The following is a 24,280-nucleotide window of genomic DNA, read 5'->3' as shown; positions in this document are numbered from 1 at the left end:
AGGAAGACTACAAGGATGTCATGAGGTTATACAGGGAGAAAATTAGAAGGGCCAAAACCCAACTAAAACTTAACCTGGCTTCTGCCTTAAAAGGCAATAAAAAATGTTTCTATAAATACATTAACAACAAAAGGAGAGCTAAGGAGAATCTTCATCCTTTACTGGATGTGGGGGGGAACATAGTCACAAAGGATGAGGAAAAGGCTGAGGTACTTAATGCTTTCTTTGCCTCAGTCTTTAAGAGTAAGACCAGTTGTTCTCCAGGTGCCCAGCCCCCTGTAGATAGCAATGGGGACCAGAATGAAACCCCCACAATCCAAAGGGAAATTGTTAGTGACCTGCTACAACACTTAGACACCCACAAGGCTATGGGACTGAATGGAATCCACCCAAGGGTACTCAGGGAGCTGGTGGAAGTGCTCACCAAGCCACTTTCCATCATCTACCAGCAGTCCTGGATAACTAGGGAGGTGCCAGTTGACTGGAGGTTAGCAAATGTGATGCCCATCTACAAGAAGGGCTGGAAGGAGGATCTGGGGAACTACAGGCCTGTCAGCCTGACTTCGGTGCAGGGGACAGATCATCTGGAGTGCCATCATGTGGCACATACAGAACAACCAAGGGATCAGGCCCAGCCAGCACGGGTTCATGAAGTGCAGGTCCTGCTTGACCAACCTGATCTCCTTCTATGACCAGGTGACCCGCCTAGTGGATGAGGGAAAGGCTGTGGATGTCGTTTACCTGGACTTTAGTAAAGCCTTTGACACCGTTTCCCACAGCATTCTCCTGGAGAAACTGGCTGCTCATGGCTTGGATGGGTGCACTCTTCACTGGGTAAAAAACTGCCTGGATGGCTGGGCCCAAAGGGTTGTGGTGAATGGAGTTAAATCCAGGTGGCAGCCCGTCACAAATCGTGTTCCCCAGGGCTCAATATTGGGGCCAGTTTTGTTTAATAATTTTATCAATGATGTGGATGAGGGGATCGAGTGCACCCTCAGTAAGTTTGCAGATGACACCAAATTGGGCGGGTATGTTGATCTGCTTGAGGGAAGGAAGGCCTTGCAGAGGGACCTGGACAGGCTGGATCGATGGGCCCAGGCCAATTATATGAGGTTCAACAAGGCCAAGTGCCGGGTCCTGCACTTTGGTCACAACAAACTCATGCAACGCTACAGGCTTGGGGACGAGTGGCTGGAAAGCTGTCTGGTGGAAAAGGACCTGGGGGTGTTGATTGACAGCCGGCTGAATATGAGCCAGCAGTGTGCCCAGGTGGCCAAGAAGGCCAACAGCATCCTGGCCTGTATCAGAAACAGTGTGGCCAGCAGGAGTAGGGAGGTGATCGTGCCCCTGTACTCGGCGCTGGTGAGGCCGCACCTCGAGTACTGTGTTCAGTTTTGGGCCCCTCACTACACGAAGGACATTGAGGTGCTGGAGCATGTCCAGAGAAGGGCGACGAAGCTGGTGAAAGGTCTAGAGTACAAGTCCTATGAGGAGCAGCTGAGACAACTGTGGTTGTTTAGCCTGGAGAAGAGGAGGCTCAGGAGAGACCTTATTGTTCTCTACAACTACCTGAAAGGGGGTTGTGGTGAGGTGGGTGTTGGTCTCTTCTCCCAAGTGACTAGTGACAGGACAAGAGGAAATGGCCTCAAGTTGCGCCAGAGGAGGTTCAGGCTGGATATTAGGTAAAACTTCTTCACTGAAAGGATTGTCAGACATTTGGACAGACTGCCCAGGGAGGTGGTTGAGTCACCATCCCTGGAGGTATTTAAAAGACGTGTGGATGAGGTGCTTAGGGACATGGTTTAGTGGTGGACTTACTTAGCAGTGTTAGGTTAATGGTTGGACCTGATGATCTTAAAGGTCTTTTCCAACCTAAACGATTCTATGATTCTACGGTTCTATGATTCTATGATGCTATATTTAATGTGAAGGGCATATTTAATTATCATTACTGTAACAACTGTTTCAAGGGTTCCCTTCCTAGGCTCAGTGGATAGACTGAAGGGAGTCTGGTAACATTTGACCATCTTTAAAGTCATTTGGGCGGTTTTCCATGGCTGAGCATATAAAAAATTCTGTCATTATTTTTGGACATGTTTTCTGCCTGGGAGAACTGGTTATACAGGACTTTTAAGGCAGTATTTGAAATTTGTGTGCTGCCACATTGAGGTTGTTATTTTGGGCAGAATCTGTCTAAGACACATTTAGCAGTGCTCCACTCTTCCTTTGGCCAAATGCAGACTTCCACCTCAAGAATTCCAACTTCAAGTTTCTTTAGATTATATAGTACTTTTTGGTGACTAATTTTTATTTTATTTGCAGAACTCACTAGCACATTATATATTACTTTTCCAGTACTGTACTAACTACCATGTCTAATATCAAGTACATTAACATTCTATCTTAAATATTCTCATGTGGTTTTAACTCAAGGTTCTCTTTTTTTCTCGTTCAGTCCATGGGTCCATGCTTATTCATGGTTTATAGATGTTGTAATTTCAACTGTGGCTAGATGTGCATATAAATATTTCCAGTATCTCCCAAATCACACCTGTTTTTAGGAAGCATGTTTTCCAGGTGGGCTGCAAGCACAGGGTAGACCAGCTAAGCCAGCATGACTTTGTCTGTTTCCTATCAACTGCTCTGAGCTCTGTGTCATGCCATATATTGTGGTAGCCTTGGTAGAAAGAATATTCTAGCAAGGATGACAGGTTAGTTGCCTGTGAGGATGAAGATCCCTTTTTTGTCATAGTTTTAGGGAAGACAAAATTCCTTTGAAAAGAGAAACAGTTCATCTGGACTTGAAGCCTAAAATGTTTATGGGACTTTCAGCTACTCTACTTCTGCCAAGGCAATTTAAAGAATAGTGTATGAAATGGTTAAATAATTCACTAATTGCCACCCCACCACTGGTGAGAGCAGTAGAGAATTGAATTAAATAATTAACATTATTTGGGGAGAACCGTAAGATGGTTTTAAAAAAGAATTTGCAAATGGAATATCTTACTAGGTGTTCAAAATTGTGCTTTGAGTGTAGAGGAAGTTAACTGCCATGTTCAGCCTTTGTACTTTTAAATACAACAAATTTTCTATTTGTCTTTTCTTCCAATTCATTATGATCTAATGCAATTGCAGTTAACGGGATTATGTCTAAATTGATATTGAACTAGAAGTTATGTAAAAGAAGTAACTCAACTTTAAACCTACATCTCAAACTGTAGTAAATTTATGCACCTTTATATTTTCCACAGTAATTGAACTAAGTTTCTTTAGTCTTTGTGTGGCTTATGGAAATTGATTTCAGACATACTGTCTTTATCTCTGTTATTTATTTTTTTTTTTATTGGTTCTGGATTCACTAAGAACAATAGGAAAGGATATATCATAGGAAAGTTTTGCTGCATCTCCAAAATAAGGCTCAACAGAGCAGACTGACTATGCCTACATACCTTCCTCTTCCAATGATGGAACTCTTTTCCGTAACATGGGAAGGATCTGGAATTAATGTGCTTTTATGGATTTGTGGGAGACACGCAGTTTAACGTCTAGTGGAGGGAAGTTGTACTATGTTATCTTGAAAGAAAAACCTTTTTAACTATCACAATTTACAAATCACAAATTATGATGCTTCTATTATTACTCTGTGTGGTACTTTTACGGAAACCAGTCAGTGGTACAATTGATGATTTTTGTGCATTTGCAGTGTAATCTGTAATTAAAAGACTACACAAGGCAAACAGATTTAAGACATAGATCAGTTGTGAAGTCAAGTGATGACAATTTTAACTGCATTGTTATTTTTTACTTATTGTGTATCAATTAGATCTGGACTAATAATGATTAGACTCTTAATATTCCAATTATGCCATCACTAAATTCTTGACTTTATTTATATATAAGATGTGCTTCCTCTTTGCTCATAAACAAGCTTGTGAAGGTAACAGATGAAGAGCATAAAAAGATGAAGACCTCTGGTAGATTATAAGAGAGACTTCAGATTGGTGGTCAGTTTCATTGTTGTATCATTTATATTTATTTTCTTGCTTTTATTTTTACTGTGATAGGAGGGGGAATAAGTAAAAAATAGGATTCAAATTCTGGAGAGAATTGGATTGGTTTATTTAAGGTTTCATTTATTTGTCAGCAAAAGTATCTTGCGCTAGAAAGAACTGCCATCTCACACAGTGCACCTATTCTTGTGTTTGTAAGCAGTTTGTCTGGATATTGCCATTTGAAGGACTTTTCCCATCACAGGGGAAATCATTGATGCTTTAGGTGGATGATTCTTTACCCAACAACCCATCTTCTACATGGGCTGTACTTTGCTTCTCCTTGCCCATGCTTTTAAAGAAGTCTTGTGATTACAATCAATTAAAACTTACATCTTCTGTTTACCAGTGTTTCTAGGAAAAAAAATATATTCTGTTTTTCTTTTCTAAATTCTGTTCTAAAACATAATAACAAATCTGCCTATGCATGAGTGAAGCAGTTTAGCAGTTTGAGTGGACACTTGACTATTATAATAGTTTAGAATAAAATAAATAGGGCATTAAAATGAATACTCAGAGAATTTTGATAGGCAGCATCAAAGTGAATACAAATGAATTTGTTGTGATAAACCATATAATTGTTAAGTGCCACTGTTCTTTAGAAGAAATATATTACCTTGTGAGTTACCATTTCACATAAGCTTATGAGTCAAAAGCTATAAAATAACAGATAACATTACATTATTCTATCTTAGAACCATAGCAAATGATAAACACACCTAATAAGATATACTTCATCTTAAGTGGCAATTCCAAAGTACTTGCATGTAGGGTGCTGCACAATTAAAAATATTCAGACACAATTTGTTATGCGCAGTACACAAGGTAATAAAATTAATGGATGCACTTCAGATAATGATCTGTTTCCTCTGGGTACCGTATATTTATTCATTGATTACATCAGAAGTTTTTAGAGTATGAAATGTGAAAAGATTATGAACCATTATTCCTAAAATAATATTGTTTTACCAGAGAATGGGTTTTATATTGTTTCTTTGCCTACTTTTAAACTTCTGGTATGTCTTGCTGCCATGAGTGAAGCAGACTAAGGGGACTGATGTTAACATCATGAATGAAAGCTAGTGGTTGTTAAAACTGGTAAAGATAATGAAGAAATCAGTACTTATCATGGAACTAAGTTTCAAATTCTTGATTTTCACCAATTTAATGAGCAAATAAAAACATTAAAATTATGACCTTGTTGCATCAACTATTCAAATAGTTATTAATTTGTCATTTTCAATGAGATGGAGGACTGTTTTTCTCCAAAATAAGACAAAATTTTCACAAATTTTCCCAAATTATTTCAAGTGCAAGTAATGGCTATTTTCTTGCATGCTTCTGGAAATGGCATACCGACATCTGATAGACAACTTTGAGTTACCTGACCTGACTGTGAATTACAAGAGTTTTAAAAATGCATCCTATGGAGATTTTCAGATGGGTCTTCCTTTCAGTAAGATATTGTGTTGCCTAATGGAGGTGCACCTCTGCAATCTTTTGCCAAACATAGCTCTGCACACTCCAATCTTGTACTGTCCACTTCAGTTACATGAAGAGCAAAAGCGTTTCTTTGTTCATCCGTGCACTTGTGGAATCACATTTAGACTCAAAGTTTAGATAACAAAGAAAATAATTAAAGAAAATTGAAGAATATTGGGTATTTTCACATATTTAAATGTTATGTTAAGAGGAACATATAAGTGAAAAGAAGAAAAGAGGATCTGATGAATCTGGATTTTTATCTGAAAAACGATCCTCTCTAAATACTTGAAGAAAATGCTACAGTGAAAAGTGTTACTATGTAAGGAGAATCCATGACTGCACTTCCCCTGGTAATCATAATCTTGACTAAGGGTACTTTGGAGACTCTGGCAGCTGAAAAGAGAGGAAAGGTGGAATAAATAAAAGTGATCTTTTTATATATACTCTTCTAAACTCATAGGCAGTGTCTTCCAGATTCAGAGAACACAGCAGCAAAGATATCTGCTGTCTGAGTATACAGCATTTTTATAACCAAAGTCACAACAGGACAGAAGCAATTCTTGAAATATAGCATAGTTAAAGGCTTGTTTTTTTTATATGTGTTTGTTCTTGCTGTTGGTAAGATTCAGTGTCTATGTGCCTGGTCATCTTTACTGGTATTCAGCCGTGCTATGCCATTCAGGTTTATGCTGCCTCTTCACAAATTGCTTACTATATGTTCATTAGACATTAAACTTTAAGAAAATGTAGTTACGCATACCACATCTCCAGATGCAAACACACACACACAAAAGACTAGATCACTTTTGGATTTTTTTAAGATGTGTCGAAATACTGTTTAGCTCTCTCCAGTTTCCAGGGTATAATGTGTATGTATAGCCGCTACAACCACCACAGTTGCCATTATTTCCCGGTAGTACTGGGCTTCCTATCTTTCTACATTTTTGCTTGTGCTTTTTTGAAATCATGTACAATTTGCTTGGCTAGGGCAACATCCTAGAAACAGAGCATATCCAGGGAACTGCTATCAGGTACTGCACAGTCTGTTTCCAAGTGGGCTGTTTCCAAGCAACTCTGAATGGAATAGCCCTGAGCTGAATCCAGAATAGGATTTGCCAGAGAACTAGGGTGCTCCAAAACAGACATGATCCCAGATTATCATTTAGTGTGGTTTACCATATACCATGCGTTATAGTCACTCCTTAGAAATTTTACTACAATAAATTTTCAGTACTTTTTTTATTTAAGGCATTTAGCTGTAATTAGGACTCCATTTCCTATGTCCTACCTTCAAAAATTACACATGAACTTTGCTATTTTTTATCCCTGATAAAGAAATTTTCCTGCACATTGGGAGTACAGGTTGCAAACAAGATAAACCATATTGACAGCATATCAAAAATCATGGAAGTATAGCACTGAAGTCTTTGGTCTCATTTGCTTTTAAACTTGTTTTTAAGAAATAGAAAAAACACTCTAGATTTGATTATTTTGATAAAAACATAGCTTCTGTTTTACTGATTAACTAGTGTATGACTAAGTGATGATGTTATTAAAAATGTTCTTAAGCATATAGCATTCATTACTCAATAGATTGAAAAGTTTATTAATTTTGAAATCAATATTGGTCCTATTGCTGTGTGTATCATTATATGTCACACCAGTAAAAAAGTTTAAGGATTACATATAAACTTCCTCTGAAAAATAAATTTGATGCTGAAGTTAATATTATTTTGAACTCAACCTGAGTTCAAGTTTTGGAATAATTATAAATTATGTTGTTGTAAGACCCCTTTGCTTATCTTTTATATGTATTGTCTTACTTCCTTCACAGAGTAAATAGAGCTCTTTTACCTTTGAACAGTTCTAACCAATTAGACGACACCAAGTTGGGCAGGAGTGTTTATCTGCTCGAGGGTAGGAAGGCTCTGCAGAGGGATCTGGACAGGCTGGATCGATGGGCCCAGGCCACTTGTATGAGGTTCAATAAGGCCAAGTGCCGGGTCCTGCACTTGTGTCACAACAACCCCATGCAATGCTACAGGCTTGTGGACGAGTGGCTGGAAAGCTGCCCAGCGGAAAAGGACCTGGGGGTGCTGGTCAACAGCCAGCTGAACATGAGTCAGCAGTGTGCCCAGGTGGCCAAGAAGGCCAATGGCATCCTGGCCTGTATCAGAAATAGGGTGGCCAGCAGGAGTAGGGAGGTGATCGTGCCCCTGTACTTGGCGCTGGTGAGGCCATGCTTTGAATACTGTGTTCAGTTTTGGGCCCCTCACTGCAAGAAGGACATTGAGGTGCTGGAGCGTGTCCAGAGAAAGGCAACAAAGCTGGTGAGGGGTCTGGAGCACAAGTCTTATGAGGAGCAACTGAGGGAAGTGGGGTTGTTCAGTCTGGAGAAGAGGAGGCTGAGGGGAGACCTCATCGCTCTCTACAACTACCTGAAAGGAGGTTGCTGAGAGGTGGGTGTTGGTCTCTTCTCCCAAGTGACAGGCCAAGAGGAAATGGTCTCAAGTTGCGCCAGGGGAGGTTTAGACTGGATATTAGGAAAAATTTCTTTACTGAGAGAGTGGTGAAGCATTGGAACAGGCTGCCCAGGGAAGTGTTGGACCCACCCTCGCTGGAAGTGTTCGAAAAACTTGTAGACATGGCACTTCGGGACATGGTTTAGTGGGCATGGTGGTGTTGGGTTGATGGTTGGACTTGATGATCTTATAGGTCTTTTCCACCCTTAATGATTCTGTTCTGTGATTCTATTCTGCTCTGTTCTGTGAAATAATTGCCTTGTCTCTAATAACTAAAGTCAGTTTTCTTTTATAAACTTTAATTTAGGCATGATTATTGAACAATAGACAGAAATAGGCAAACTATACCAGAGAAACCAAACACTGTCTGAAAATAATCATAGAGAAGTGTCACCTATCTTTTCTGGGCTCTCAGTCTTTGCTTAATGTCTACTGATGGTCACTGTTGGATGCATGGGACTGGCCTAAATGGAGGTTTGATCTGATAATATGTTTATTCCTCAGTGCTTATCATATTTCTAAAATAACATGTTATGCAAAACTTATGGGTTGGATTGTCAGAAATGTCAAAATAACTGCGGAATATAGTTCCAATTCATTTAAATTGGTCTTTTTATTAAAAAAAAACAGTCTTTTACATTAAAATCTAATTACAGTCCAGACATAGTTTTCAAAATCCAGCTGTCGGGCATTTCCTTATTTCTTACAGCAGTTTTCATTAGCTTTATGTATTGTATCTCTACTTTCTGCTTTATTCCCATTCTTGTACTTTAATGCACTTTATAATTCATTCCGATAGCAACAAAAGTGCCCTGGCAGCAACTTAAAATATTTTTTAAATGCTTTCTCCACTAATGTGTAACATCTGTATGTTCAGGACTGTTATTTGATGGTAAATCATTAACTGGATTTATGACCTCTCAAATACAGAAATTGAATTGTTAAATTATTTTACTTTTTTTTTTCTTTTCTTTGTGACTTATTTATCTTTAAGTGTCGAACTTCTCTTCTTTTTTTTCTAGAGGGTCTGAATGCTGACAACATTAGACAAGCCTCAGAGCAGCTGAAGAGCCGCTGGATTGAGTTCTGTCAGTTGTTGAGTGAAAGACTGGCATGGCTGGAGTACCAAAATAACATCATTGACTTCTACACCCAGCTGCAGCAACTGGAGCAGACAGCAATTACTGCAGAAAACTGGCTGAAAGCACAACCCACACCAGCAACAGATCCTGCTACAGTAAAAACTCAGTTAGAAAAATGCAAGGTTAGAGATTCTTTTCCAAGTTTTTTTTGGTATTGTACTTCATAGGTGTTCCAACAGTGGGCCAGATTATGACCTACACTGTTTCAATATAAAAGTAGAAAATGGACTCCTTATCTTTCCAAGGTAATTATTGAAAATACTTATTCAAGGAAAGGAGACTAGTGAAGAAATAAAGAGACAATAGAACCTAGCCTATGGGTATTTAAAACTCTGTCCCAAATATTTAGTTATTAACATACTTAGTTACCTAAAGCTAGGGAATTATGCCCCTAAACTCTTTTTCCTTTTTTTTTTCTGTAAGTATCTGTGTCTTTGGTTCTTCATTAAAAAACTGTTGCTCATCACCTCTGTAATAAGGATCTGGGCCAGAAAATTGTCTTCATGGTCAAGTCCAAAATTCTGCCATTGCAGACCACTTTACGTGTTACATACCCTGCATTTTGATGCAGGGTGGATTGTGTAGTTGAATGGAGGAATATTCTTCTGTCATCATACGGCAGATTTACAATAGGTGTACAAAAATGGTCATACCAATTCATTTCTTATTCTCCCTAAATGTTTTCATTTGTGTGCCGCACCATCATAGAAATTGGCTTATGTCTCTTACTGTAGACAACTCTGTGGGTGGAAATTACTTACAAGCTAATATTGTTTGACAGGAATCTATTGAGATGTAGTAATGAATTATAAATTGCATGACATAGTTGTAGAAGTTTGACTTTATGAAATCTTTGGCTCCAAAAGATTTCAAATTGAAAACAACGTTTAAAACCCAAATTCAGATCTATGCTATCGCTTTTGTTTTCAGGCATTTCCAAGCTGGCGTTGTGCTTACAGGGGTTCTCTGTTTTCTTGCAGAAAGCTTCTCTTAACAGTAGCTCTACTATGAACTGTACAGTTGGCTTACTTTCCTTATTTCTTCTTACTTTGTAGTTGCAAGTGTCACAGTGTGTACAAGGTCTCCTGAAGGTATAATAGCACAACGCCAATGTGTAATGTGTTACTGTGGGGCTGCTAGAAATCACTGTGCATCTTCACCTCTCCTTTTCTACTTCATGCTATTTAGCCTGTATATAATCTAACAGAGATGATTCCAGGATTATGGAACATGCGGAGTTTTTATCTTCCCAGCTCCATATGAAAAGGATGCTCCTTGGGCACGGAATTTTATTGTACTATCTATCTTGTTTTATTTGAGCATTACACTACTAACATGATAATGTCATGTGAAAGTGACTTTAAACAGTGGTAAGAGCATCATATTGGGAGCAGAGGTATCGATTTGTGAGAAATGATTAAAAATGTTGAATTTGTTCTTATTGTAACTGATGTACTTGGAAACAAAACGGTTGTGTAATGCGAATTGAAACAGTGGTGATGTCATGGCACTAATGATTTCATTTGTTGGACAGCTTTATCTTGATGTTTTTTGTTCTAAAATGCAGGACGAAATAATCCGAATGTCAACCCTTCAGCCTCAAATTGAACGGCTAAAGGCTCAAAGTCAAGCGCTCAAAGAGAAAGGACAAGGGCCAGTGTTTCTGGATGCTGACCTTGCTGCTTTTACCAGTCATTTCAAACAAATACTTGCTGACATGCAAACCAGAGAAAAGCAGCTACAGACCAGTAAGTGTTCATGACAAGTCAATTTGCCTGACTAGCATGCAAAGAATAGGTGTATATATTTTGCTTTCCTACTTTTATATTTGCTTTTGTCATGCTGAACCAGTAATACAATTTAGGTGGTCTTTTTTGCAATTGAATTAGTATTTCAGAAATTATTAGTGCATTACATATTTTATATTAATAGGAAAACAAGGGAAGGTACACTATTCAGAAGCAAAGGTTATACTCAATGTAGTTCTACCATCAGATCTCCTCTTGTTAGCATGTTTATGGATCGATTCAGTGATATTTTTTGACAACATAAAACTCTGTTTGTTTAGCTGGGTTATGAGACAGGGCTGTCTACCTCTGCCAGTAGAGAGGAGAGAGGGTTTAATTGCAGGAGTGAATCTGCTCTAGATTTTCGTAGAATAGAAATTTAACTCCATAAAGCTCATCAAAGAGAGTAGCTACTTTAGGGTATCTAGTTTTTCATCATCTGGTGAACTGTTCCTTTTTTGCAACACAAAATATATGACTGCTAGTTGCAACATTGTTTACAATATTTGTAATAAAATGCATTTTTCAAAAGGGGGGAAATGCTATACCAAAATAGAAAGTTGACTTTATTCCTTATTAAAGATATGTAGCATGTCTGTCAGTGACTACTGTATGATTTCTGTATTTGATTATGAAATTAAAAATAAAGTATCGGATAAAAATATAAATTTATTTTTTCTCAACAGCAAAGAGATTATTTACCCCTTAAACCAATGATATCTGTAAATGACTTCACTGTTTGAAATTAGACACTAGCTCCTTCTAGTGGATCTTTACAGTATACCGCCTAAATTCTTTCATGGAGAAATTTGGCATGGTTCCATTTTTAAAAATGGATTTTTTTTCAACAACACTGCATTATTGTGCTGCTGTGGTTATTTCTCACATGCACACACAAGCAAACTGAAGAGATGATGGTGCATAGGAGAACTGAAGAAATAAAATGCAAGTGTGCCATAGCATGTGATGAAAGAATAATCTGTAGACATTTAGTATCAAGAAGTGTAAAGTTTATTCATGACTCTGAATTCAGGCCATACAATGGATAAGATTTTAAAACTTTTAATGCCACACCAGTTTTTATGCTGAAATCAGTTACCATTCTGCCAACAGGGAAATATGGCAAATGCTAGTTTCTTTACGATTTCTTCTGTATCTAATTTTGTGTAATTGCTGGTTTTGCCTCACCTAATTTTACTATAATGAGACCTTGTGAACTAACCAGTTGGTTAGTCCCGTAAGATGAGTAGTGTTCATTGTCTGAACTATAATGCCACCAAGCAGGGGCTTCGGTAAAGTTCTTCCTGGCTGTAGCTGTTCATTCCCACTCCAGCGCTGCAGTATGCTCCTCCAGTGTCCTGGCCAGCTGCAGAAGCAGCTGTCCTGAGGTGGCAGCGTTGAACAGGCTGGGTGGAGAGAGTCTCCTAAACTGCTAGAGAACAGAAGTCCCTGAATCAATATTTTATGGAGCACTGGTCTGTTATTATTATTTTATGTGGCTGCTCTGTATCACAGATGCTTCATCTCATCTGTCAAGATGAGACTGTTTTATCCTGTACATTACATACCTGTAGTGATATTTTAGGTGAAATTATTATGTCAATCATGTTTTATCTTCAGAAATTTTATACAGAATTTTATCCAAAGTGCTAACTTCCTTTCATAACTCTGCTGTAGATATGAACGATCATTCTTGGGATACTGTGTTAGGTCTAATCCTGTTTCAGGAAAGTCTTATGAATCAAAAACTATGAAAAAAAGCCTGAAGCTGAAGCACAGAAAATTTGGCTCTTTGAGTCTGAGTTTCTTCTGTTTTCTTCATTGACTATTTTTCTTCTGTTGACCAGATGGACAAAAGGCCATATCCCATGTCTTTATTTTAGCCTTAGTTTAATAGAAAATGTTGAAATTTTGCTAGAGCATTTTAGATATTTCCATCTTTTGTAGACGTAAATTATTTGCAATTAATTATTTTCTAGAGATAGAAGAATTTCTTAAAGACTGAACGATGTTTTTCAGATCAGTGATAGTATTTGCTCCTTTTTTCTTCCGTGTACATGTAACCTACACGTGCTAGAAAGATTTTTTTGATTCATTATTAGGGGGGTTTTTTTATGTTATTAGGATATTTGATTCATCATTAGGGGTTTGGGGTTTTTGTGGTTTGGTTTTTTTTTTAATGTTCCATTACTCCATTATCTTTTTCTGGCGGATAAGGGTATTTAGCTATTCTGTTCTGGTTTCCGAGGAAATTTTTCCCCCAAAAAAAGTTTTTACTAGTTCTAGGAGACTGTGTCCCTCAAATATTTTTTGGTTGGTTGGGCTTTGGTGGGGTTTTTTTGACGGTGGTGGTGGTTTTGTTTTGGGCTTTTTTAGGTTCAAGAATGCTTAGTAGTTTCTCTATGCTGCACAGTAGATTTCTTAATAAAATATTATTAAAGATTAACTCAAATTTTCTCAGATGTTTTCTCCATGATTTGATTAGCATTTCCAGTCATAAAACCTAATTTAAAGCCAATTCTAAAACCTATTTTGTTGTTTTTTCACTATTTTGCAATGTTGTTTATGAAAGAAATACCTCATAAAATATGAGGAAATATGACCTCATTTTTCTTACTTTATAGAATGTCTGTGTATCCATAGGTAATTGATCCTTTTGAAGATGGTGTATCCATCATTCCAGCTCTCCCTCCTCCCCAAACACATTTAGACTCATTTCTAGAATACTGGTACATAGAAAAAATAGAGGTCAGACAGTGCTTCAAACTATTCAGAAATGTACACAAGGGAGTGAAATGGACAATCATGGCAATAATTCAAATATTAAAAATGTGATTTCCCACGGAAATTCTTAGTTTTATAATTGCCCTGGTGAAGAATGAGGGATTGAACTTCATATTTACTTGTCTTGAAATTAACTGCTGCTGTGTCAGAGAAATTTCTAGGGAGCAGCCTGGTCAGCCTCCCATTCCCTCTCAGCACCGGGAGAGCTGTCAGTCAGTGTCAGGTGAGTACTCCCTGGCTCAAACTACTTCCCAGGTGGCAGCTGATTCATTCCAGCACTCCTCTTGCACTGTGACTGGACCAAACTCCCTTAAGGTGCTTCTGTTTTTAACTCTTACGCAGCTGTGCTCTTCAGTGAGATAGATACATGTTCTCAATTTGACAAGTCTGTTCATCAGAGGGGGTTTGGGGAGTGCCATTAGATTTTTAGAAAGTAACTAAAAAAAAAAAAAGGTTTTGTAGCAGGTGAAATTAAGAATATCAAGATGGAGATGGCAAAGGAAAAGTCATACTTATTTCCATTTTTTTCTGCTTCATAAATTCATGCACTGTGCTTTCCTTGCAAATTCTGATTCTACCTTTGTAGGATCAGTAATTCCTGAAGGAAAAGTCGTTGTCATCATTGTTGTTATTGTTATTATTGTTGATGATGAATCATTCATTTGCATTTAAATGATGTTTCTCCGGTTTATTTCAAGAAGGACTTTAGAAAGTTTTTGCCTTCTATATCATGTCAAGATTTTTTAGACTTTTTATTTACCCACCCCATGCTTACAGTTATTTTGCACGTACACCACTTTTCTCCCTGATTGCTAGTACAGTATCTTAAAGAGGGTTGTATTACATAGAGTTCATGCAGCTCAGTCTTGGCATAATTTTGTAAGACAACAAACTGCAGTAGCCATAACAGTATGATGATCATTTGGAGTTTTAGTCTGTCATTTGTTGGCTTTTGCTTAAACTTTGAAATGCTAACTTATTTTCATACTCTAAGTATCTTAGATATGGGTTATAAGTGACAGTGAAATTGTTATGATATGTATAATAATAATAATCTTTCACCAATCATTGCATACTTGAGGAAGAAAAATTTTAAGCAAGTGTCCTGTAAATTTCATAACTGTAAATTTTTCTTAAGACCTGAACTATGATTTAATAGCAATAATATCCATTGCTGTTTGGTTTTGAGGGATAAAGTTTGCTTAGCTTTCTTTGAATGTCCCTTTTTTGCTGAAGATACAGCTTAGATGTGTGTGAGAAAATATTATTTTAATAAGTAACATGCAAGTAATTTCATTTTTCTTGTGCATCCATTTCCTCCAGTAATTATTTTTTATTTAAATAAAGAATGAAAGGACAAAACAACCTGTGAAATGAATGTGTATGAGATAATGTCCTCTACCCTGTAGGTCATTTTATCCATTTCCTCCGTGGTAAAAATGAAAATTTATAAGGATGGGGAATGAAACCACCTAAAAAATGTTCTGTCTTTAAAAGATATTTACTGTTACATTAGATCTTGTAGAACTGGAAAAGGGCTTCCCTTCTATTTCTTTTAAGAAGTTAATAAATAAGAGAATTGGTAGTGTTAAAGCACTTGCAGAACATCATTGATTATGTATTATACAAGATTCCTTATGATTCCACTTTGAGAGTTTCTGATGAAAGATGTGGGAGAAGGGAATCACAGCTTTTATGAAGTCATCAATATAAAGACTTTGACGAATCGCTTCAAGTACTTGTATTACAAAATAAGCAAAACAAAGTTGCGAGAAAATCAACATGGTTTTAAACAGTGCGGTTACTACTGAGGAGATTTTTATGGGAAATACATGCAGTTCAATCTAGTTCATTCATTTCAGGGAATAAGTCTTTACTGAAATGATCCCATAGATTACATTTATTGCCTTTCTTCTTTCACAATGATGTGATGAACAGTGAGATTTCCTGTCTGTAGGAGATACACATTGCAGCGTATCCCGTGTGATTTGATAGTTGTTAAGATAATTGTATTCTCATTTCATTTCTGATTTGGGAAAAGATTTTTGACTGGAAAATCCCGTCACAAAAAAGGAAGCAACACAAAGTATTTTACTTATTTGGAAAGCTATTTTCACATGTTTAAATATTTCTACTTATTGAAAATATATCTTAACTAAATATCTATCTGCACATTGTTTTTCCAAATTTAAGCACTTTCTCTAAAATAACTATGCAAGTGTAAATGTATTTGCCTCTCAGTTCGAAAGGGTTACAATGTTAGTCACACCAAAATGCATTCCCTACAAGTGGAATAGATTAACACAACAATATTTTCCTATTATGGGATGGGAACTGTATTCTGATATTTCATAGTAACATATTTGTATTTTCCCTCTGTGATATTTTTTTACAGTTCTAGCATGGGCCTAGCTCAGCTATAGCTTGGGTTGTGGACATGCTACATCTTTCTGATTACCAATTCAATTTTTCATATAATATAGCAGAAACCATACCAATGCACTATGTTTATAATGTGGACTTTAATTCACAAACATTAATATCACAAAGCAAATTTTAGGATAAAATTAAACAGGTTTGGATGTGTGTTTATGTTATAAGCATGGGGAATTTAGAGATTCATACTGCCCACAGAGAAATCATAAATGTGTTAGATTATTTAAACAGCTAAAATTAGGTAATGTGAATCTCACTGTAGGAGTTTGACTGAATTCTCACCACTGGCATCATGAGTTGCAAAAACAATATAGACTTTTCTTAAGTGTCATCCAAAAAGATGTTAATATGTTTCCTTATGGATGAGCTTGTCTAGCTTAAAAAAAACCCACAACCAACTCCCCCCCCCCCAAAAAAAAAAACAACACACCCAATAAGCTCCAAAAACTCTAGCTAGACAAAAGACATTGAAAAGTAATATTTCACTACTAGTAATCTGAAAAAGTGAAATAGGAAAACTATTTTTTCACTGAACTTAAAAGTGTTTTTTAAATGGAATATTTAATAACCAAATTGGAAAGCTGCTAGCTTAATTAAATCAACATCTGTGATCCCACTTGAACACTTATTTAATCCTTCAAATAGTAGAGAACATAATTCATTAAAATTGGACAAAACGTTTGCAATGTTTGGATGGTTTTAAAATTATTATTATTATTGGCAAACTTTCAGGATAAGAGTTTCATGCAGTTTGGTGGAGTTTGCTGTAACAATGAATCTTGTGGTTTTTACCTGTTCCAAGGTACTCTTCACTGCTACTGAAAATAGCTATTATTTTATATAGCTGCTTGAAGTCATTAGTCCTAAGATTTGATTTTCATTTAAAGGAGAAAATTATTTATAGAAGTCAAACATTACATCACAATACGGAACTCCACTTCATATTTCTAAATAAAACTGCAGTTTAAGAGTCGTATACTGCTTTAACATATCTGAACTATTAAAATTATATCTCCGTTCATTTGGAGTGATGTGTTTAAATGCATGTTCTATTCTAAAGTAGGAATTGTTTGGATTAAATGAGTCAAAGACAATACAAATCTCACTAAGGAAATAAAAAGATTTAAAATGCTATTTGATGAGATGGAAAATGTTTGGTTTCTGTGTTTCCAAGAATGTATTACTGTTGTTTTCTGTGTGAAGAAAATACATCACAAGGGAAGACATTCTTGTCTTTCCTGGTACCATGTTCTATTTTTTGTAAATCCGCAGATGTGTGTGATAAATCAGATGAGCCAAGATTTTTATGGGGAAAGCATGCCACACAATGTGCATACTCCACAAGAAAGAGCTTAAATTGCCTTGATCTTAATATGTTGTTATGAAGCCTAACTGAAAATATAAGTTTTTTTCAAGTAGCATTCTGTTGATCAACTGAAAAAATAGGTTAAATCTGAAGTACATTCTGCCAAGCATTGCTGTATGAGAATGCAAGCAAGCTTGCACTTAAAAACTTTAACTGTGGTGTTTGTCAAAATTGCTTTTTGGACAGCTATATCATTTCTTAGTACAGTTCTTTCTGAAATATCAGAGACATACAGGAGATACAAATAGGTGTAACATTTTTTTGAGCTTTTATATACTTCATTATTGTGTGGTACAAGTTGGAAATGTTTCATTTCCAACCAGCCATGCTATTTGTCGGTATTTTTCTCAATGAGTATAGAAGCAATTGTTGTTGAGGGCAGAGGGAGTATCTCTGCTAATGAGTTGCTCATGTGTGTGCCAGATGTTGTCTATTTACAGCAGTTGTAATGTTGGCGCAATAAGCACAGTTCAATAAAATTCAGCTTTAATGCAGAAGAAAGATTAATTTTCTAAGCTTTTAACAGATGTCTTAAACAGAACATTTTACTTGAACAGAAACATTAAACACACAAACATGGGCTGTAAAAAGGAATGCTATTTCTTACAGCATTTCTGAAATTAGATTTTTGGTTAATTACAATGGTTTATCTGTTGATCTCTAAACATATATATTTAAACTAGTTGTCTTGGCCATATAAGTTGTCATGTGACCTATAACATCAGAGTCAAATGACACACAACTGATAAAATGACAGAGATATCACAAACATTAGAATAAGTGTATTCATTCTTCAAAAGTTTTCTGCTTCCAAAAATTCTTGGAAAAATCTGATACTGACATACTGGGCCTGTTGCAATCTGTTGCAAAATAGCCATTGACTTCAATAAGGCTTGGTCTTTTATCAAACATCTGTCAGCAAAACAAATAATGAAGCACAAAATTATTTTATTTCTTTCCTTTTTCTTCCCCATTGAATGTAGTTTTTGACAGTTTGCCTCCTGCACACTACAAAGAGACAATGAGCTCTATACTTGTGTGGATCCAGCAGTCGGAAACTAAACTCTCCATGCCTCAGGTTGCAGTTGCTGAATATGAAATCATGGAGCAGAGACTCAGGGAGCTCAAGGTGAGTGGTCAGGCTGTGGGAACGAATGTCTCAAATGAAAAGTTCAGAGGAACAGGATACAAAGTTGTCATGAGTCTGCTGAAGCCTATGCTACAGATCTTGAGTGAATTATACCCATTCAGGTTTTAGCCAAGGGCTTCAGGAGACAGTGGATTCTTAGTTACATTGATTCCTAAAGTTAAAGCATTGAAAGTGTTCTTCACCATTGAACCCAATTTTGTAAAATATTGAACGTTAAGGAAAAGCCTTTGTTTGTCCCCATGATATATAAAATACTCCTTTGACGATAGCTCTGGTAGTTAAGTACAGGTTTAGCTCATGTCATTTTCCAGTGCTGACATGGAAATGATTGTGATTTGCAAAATGCAGCATGGGCTTTGTCAGATTTCCTGTCGGATCTACAGACAGACACAAATGTGGAACAAGTTTTGCCAGTGGGTACAAACCTTCCCTGCATTTCAGTGGTTGATATTGTTCAACTATTGGATGGCTAACGAGCATGTTGTTTGATGCAACTAGTAATGCACATGCAGAAATAAGAAGTAGAATATAGAAAAAAAGTTAGATGTAGCAAATTTGGGCTAAGAATTCCAAAAGTTTTGAGAAGAAGTTATCAAAAACTTTAAATCATAGAAGTAGTTCTAAGTTTATTCTTTTTCTCCATTTATAGTCTGATTCTTTTGAAAGTATAATCATTAGGGCCATAGTAAATTCTTGTCTCAAATTAATGAATTGTATGTGGATCACCTCTGTTAACAATTATAAACACCTCTGGTTATATTCTCAGTTCAACTAAAATATCTGCTTTCTAGTTTGTGTGAGAAAAGCAATTCCAAATTGCTCAGTAGAATATGTCATTGGATGTTTTAGCAAAGGTGACCTACATTTTTAGTTTTCAGTCCTTTCTTCAGCAGTCTCACCTGTGTTTGTGAAACAAAGAGAACTGCTGGACACATGAATCAGGATACTATTTTCTTCTTATTCATAGGCTCTACAAAGTTCTCTGCAAGAGCAGCAAAAAGGCCTGAACTATCTCAGCACAACTGTGGAAGACATGTCCAGGAAAGCCCCTGCAGAAGTCAGCCAAAAATACCAATCAGAGATGGAGGTGATCCTTGGCCGCTGGAAGAAATTATCAGCGCAGCTGGTGGAACATTGCCAGAAACTTGAGGAGCTTATGACCAAACTCCAGCGATTCCAGGTCAACAAAACTTTTTTAGCCTCAACTACTATGTGGTGGCTTGTGGCTGTGACACTAGCACAGGACGTGTTTATACACCTCAAGAAAGTAACACCAAAGTGAAATATCAAAACAGTACATATGTATTAAAATGTTCGCTTGATTTTGGTGGGTCCAAGATTTTACTTTGAATTCTGATTTTGTGGCTGTTTCTGCCTATGTTGTTTCAATAGCAAAACTTAACTTTTATTTCAGTGAAACTGCTACTAATATTCCTCTACTTACTTTTTCAATGTAACTGAAGTACTTTTTCATGCAGCTGAAGTAGCTGTAACCACATTGACTTTAATGGATTCACTTACATATTTGAAGTAATTTGTAATATGGTAGTATCTTGGCAGCAGTTGCCAGAAAACAGAAGTGTGTATGATTTACACAATTGTGTGAATTTCAGGTATTTAGAATGACAGCGTTGGAACCTTACATTGTTTCTCTCATTGTGAGGATCTCCTATTTATACTTATTTATAAATCACATGTATCAGCGTTACAGGGGGTGTCTATGACTTAGATGTTATAAGATTTCAAATAAGTCCATTTTTAACATATTACTGTCCTATTTCTATATATTTTCAAGGGACGGGTTTCAGAGGAATTCAGATCAACCAGTCACAAAAATAGAGAAAGTATTTTTAATTTTTTTGTATGTTTTTCTACCCCCCCACCCCCCCATGAAAATGAACACTTGCAGACTCATGGGGGATATCGCAAAGAAAACTCTGAAGGTTGACATCCTGCAGCCATACTCAAAGCTGTGTTCTCACAGTGTGTTTCTTGTCAGTGTTGTCTCACTGTATTTCTTCTATTTACAACATCAAATATTTCTGTCCTTGGCTTTGGTTTGCTGGTAGCACAATATGATACATGATTAGCTCTATGTTGTGAATTATAACACAATAGCATGTGAACTGTAATTGTTCTTTTCAGCTTAATTCAATAGAGTTGTCTGCTCAGGAATAAATTTTCTGTCAAAGTACTCTTACACTTCTGCTTTTGTACAGGAAAAAAAAACTTTTTAGAGAAGAAAAAACATACTCATTATTTTGTTACTCTTCATTGGTTTTTAGATAAGCAAAATGGACCAAAAAAGGAGGAAACATTTTATCAGTACCATTTATTATTTAGCTACTGAAATGCCACATTGCTCTAAATTGTAACTTTGGCTCCATAGCTACATCTCTGACATTTGAAGCTGGCCATGAAATGAAGTTTAAAGGTATGGTGGGATAACCTTGGCCAGCAGTCAGATGCCTCAGCTGCTCTCTCACTCCCTGTCCTCAGCAGGACAGGGAGAGAAAACAGGGTGGAAAAGCTCTTGGATTGGGATAAAGACAGGGAGATCACTTACCAGTTACCATCATAGGCAAAACAGACACAACTTGGGGAAAATTAAAATAGATTTGGGTAGTGAGAAACAAAGACAAAAATTAAAACAACACCTCTCCCCCTCCCTCTTTTCCTAGTCTGCTCTCCATTGCTTTACTCTTGTCTCCTCTCCCACCAAGGAGTGCAGGGGGACGGGCAGTGGGAGCTGTGATTAGTCCATAACAGCTCCTTTCTGCTGCTCCTTCCTCCTCACTCTTTCCTCCTACTCTAGCACGGCTCCTCCTGTGGGCTGCAGTCCTTCAGGAAATATCTGCTCCTGTGTGGGACTCTGCATAGGCTGCAGTTTCCTTTAGGGCACATCAGTGGCTCCAGTGTGGGGTCCTCCACAGACTGCAGGGTGGATATCTGCTCCACCATGGACCTCCCTTCATGGGCAATACACTTTGCTTGAGAAGTTCAAACTTGTGGGGTTTTTTTTCCTCTGAATTTTCTGAATAGAGGGTTAGAGGTTCCCCCACTGCTCTTAAAAGGAGAAAGTTCTGAACATCATGACCATGCTCTATAGACAACACATTTTTGAAGATATGTGAGCTATTGTTGCATACAAATCTTGCCCTTTATATTTATTGCTGAAGTCACTGTAGTACACAGTTAGTATAGAAGTCATTGTCTTTTCAAATCCTTGAATGACTTATCTTCCAGACGATTGTTTTAGCTGTTGCAATTTATGGAATGTGTCATCATGGGATACGATGAAATCAGTGTCGATAAATAAAATGCCTTTACAGTCTGATTCAAAATGCAAGTCATTCATACATTAGATCTTCACTGGAAGCTGGGTACTGATCCCTTTTTAAGTAAATACCATCAGATCCATATTTTTCAGCATTAATGTACTATACTTAAGTATTCATGTAGAGGTATTGAACTTCCATCATGAAATATGCTTCTGAAATATTTTTACTGACTGATAATGGAATGCACAGTAGACACTTCAAGAGTGTTTTGGTAATTGCCATTCTGAAGTATACTGATCATTTCTGTATGATTATTTTTAGTAATTCAGTTCTATTTCCATGGTAGCCTGTTGTTATGAAATGTATCAGGCACATTAGGAAAATGTTCCCTTTGGTTATCTATCTCATAATAGTTGTTAAAGCATTTTTCTACACTTTTTAGGGCACAGTCTGTATTCTAATGGAATGTCCTTTTTTGTGCTTTAATTTAACTTTGCATTCAGCATATAATATCAATATATACTTCACTGTTGATTAAAACAGTTTGATGAATAAATGGATTATAATTTGCCTTTCAAATTTTTGCCATTTATAATTTTTATTTTAACACGTGCATCTAATTATTTACCTAAGGTGGCATTTTAAGGTACTTTTAAGTGACATTTTTTAATCTCATTCTACCTTTCAAGGTATTAGATAATATGTGTAATGCTGCCTGGAACTGGTAGGGTTCCCTCTTTTCAAGCATTTGATATTCAGCTTTTTTTTATTAATTGCAAGTGTTAATTAAAGACTATGGAAAGCAAATTACTGATTACAAGTATTCTAGTGCTAGAAACAGTAACTGAGAATCAGTCTCTGAAATGACTTACTGAATCAGTATATGATTTTAGTTTCTAAAGTGAATCTGTTTCAATTACTGTATCAGTTACAATGTTTTTTTCATTCTGAGTAGTAAGGGAGTTTTTCCATGTTGTGTTCCGGTATAGGAATAGGCAATAGAGCATGCAGCTTCCAAAAGGAGCCTGAAATTTAAATTGAAGCCCAGGAGGATTTGATAGGTGAGCCTGAATTAATTGCCAAGTATGAGTAGTCTGAAGCCATACAAGGAACCAATGAACACACATGCAGCGTCTAAACACAAATGATATCTGGAAGGCATAAACTTGAGAGTCAGACAGTTGCCTGCTTGTAGACACATTAAACTTGGGCAGAAACGGTCAGAGTGCAGGCAAAAGAGTCGATGACAGTCCCAGATAAAATTGGTTTTGCTTGTTGCTGTGTTTGTATTTTTCAGATAGTTCAATAACCCTGAAATTACATTGCGATGAGTTTTAGTCATAGTGCCGGGATGAATTACACTATTGCCAGTCAGGTTCTGTGCAATGCAATAAAATGTCTTTTTAATAAACAGAATGACACTAAAACACTGAAGAAGTGGATGGCTGAAGTGGATGTTTTTCTGAAGGAAGAGTGGCCTGCCCTTGGTGATTCAGAAGCACTTGAAAAGCAACTTGAGCAATGTACAGTGAGTATTACCTGCCTGCTTGGCAATTATTCGGTGCTTCTCTATGAGCCTAGCTTATACAGAATTTACACAAATGATTACTGTTCCTAAAAATAAATTCATGTTGTAAGGGGGTTGTCTTCTGCATTGTACTTGAACCTCCTGCATTTCCTGGGTTTGAAGGAAAATTCTGTTAAAAAATTGGAAACTTTAATACGGAGAGGAGGCATACAGTGACTGTATCATTATGTATTCATAGCAGGAGGAAAACATCAAAAGGGTACTTGCAGCAAATAATAAGTCAATAGCCTCTTAAGATAACTGTTTATTTACTTTGTTGAGTTTACAAACATTGCATGTGTATTTGTTATAAGATGTATAATCTGTGCCAGAAGATCTATTCTGTATCTATTATTCACACATGATTCACAAGCTTTTCTAACTGTACTGAAAGAACTTGTAGGTATTGTGAGTTATATCCTTTTATTTTTTTCACTAAACTTACAAGTTCCAGGATTTTGTCCCAGCAGAGTTTTAAAGCATCATGAAGTATTGATAATTCCATCACAGGGTTTACAAATTCTTCTGCCTGTCCCAACAGAGTGTGTAACTGCAGTGAATCTTGTAATCCATGATAGTCCCTGTCTATATGTTCAGTGGAATTTACAAGTTCTATAAATGTTCTGGCAGGATGTGTAAATATTATGAAACATACATATTGATCTTACAGAACTACAAGCTCCTCAGACTTTCTCTCTTACCCCTTATTTA

The 24,280-nt window shown here is 36.7% G+C and overlaps 1 protein-coding gene across 2 annotated transcripts in view; it reads left to right on the top strand.

Annotated features, from left to right (window-relative positions):
- Positions 1-24,280, top strand: part of DMD (dystrophin) — a 907,831-nt gene that overhangs the window by 166,740 nt on the left and 716,811 nt on the right. For both annotated transcript variants that reach the window (XM_059827200.1, XM_059827195.1), the window contains 5 exons: positions 9,079-9,320; positions 10,766-10,946; positions 18,555-18,700; positions 19,689-19,901; positions 23,417-23,530. In XM_059827200.1, coding sequence (XP_059683183.1) covers positions 9,079-9,320; positions 10,766-10,946; positions 18,555-18,700; positions 19,689-19,901; positions 23,417-23,530 — 896 coding nt within the window. The remainder of the gene's footprint in view (positions 1-9,078; positions 9,321-10,765; positions 10,947-18,554; positions 18,701-19,688; positions 19,902-23,416; positions 23,531-24,280) is intronic.

The sequence above is a fragment of the Gavia stellata genome, chromosome 1 (assembly GCF_030936135.1).
Source record: "Gavia stellata isolate bGavSte3 chromosome 1, bGavSte3.hap2, whole genome shotgun sequence".
Taxonomy (NCBI): Eukaryota; Metazoa; Chordata; class Aves; order Gaviiformes; family Gaviidae; genus Gavia; species Gavia stellata.
This window is presented reverse-complemented; position numbering and strand designations above follow the sequence as displayed.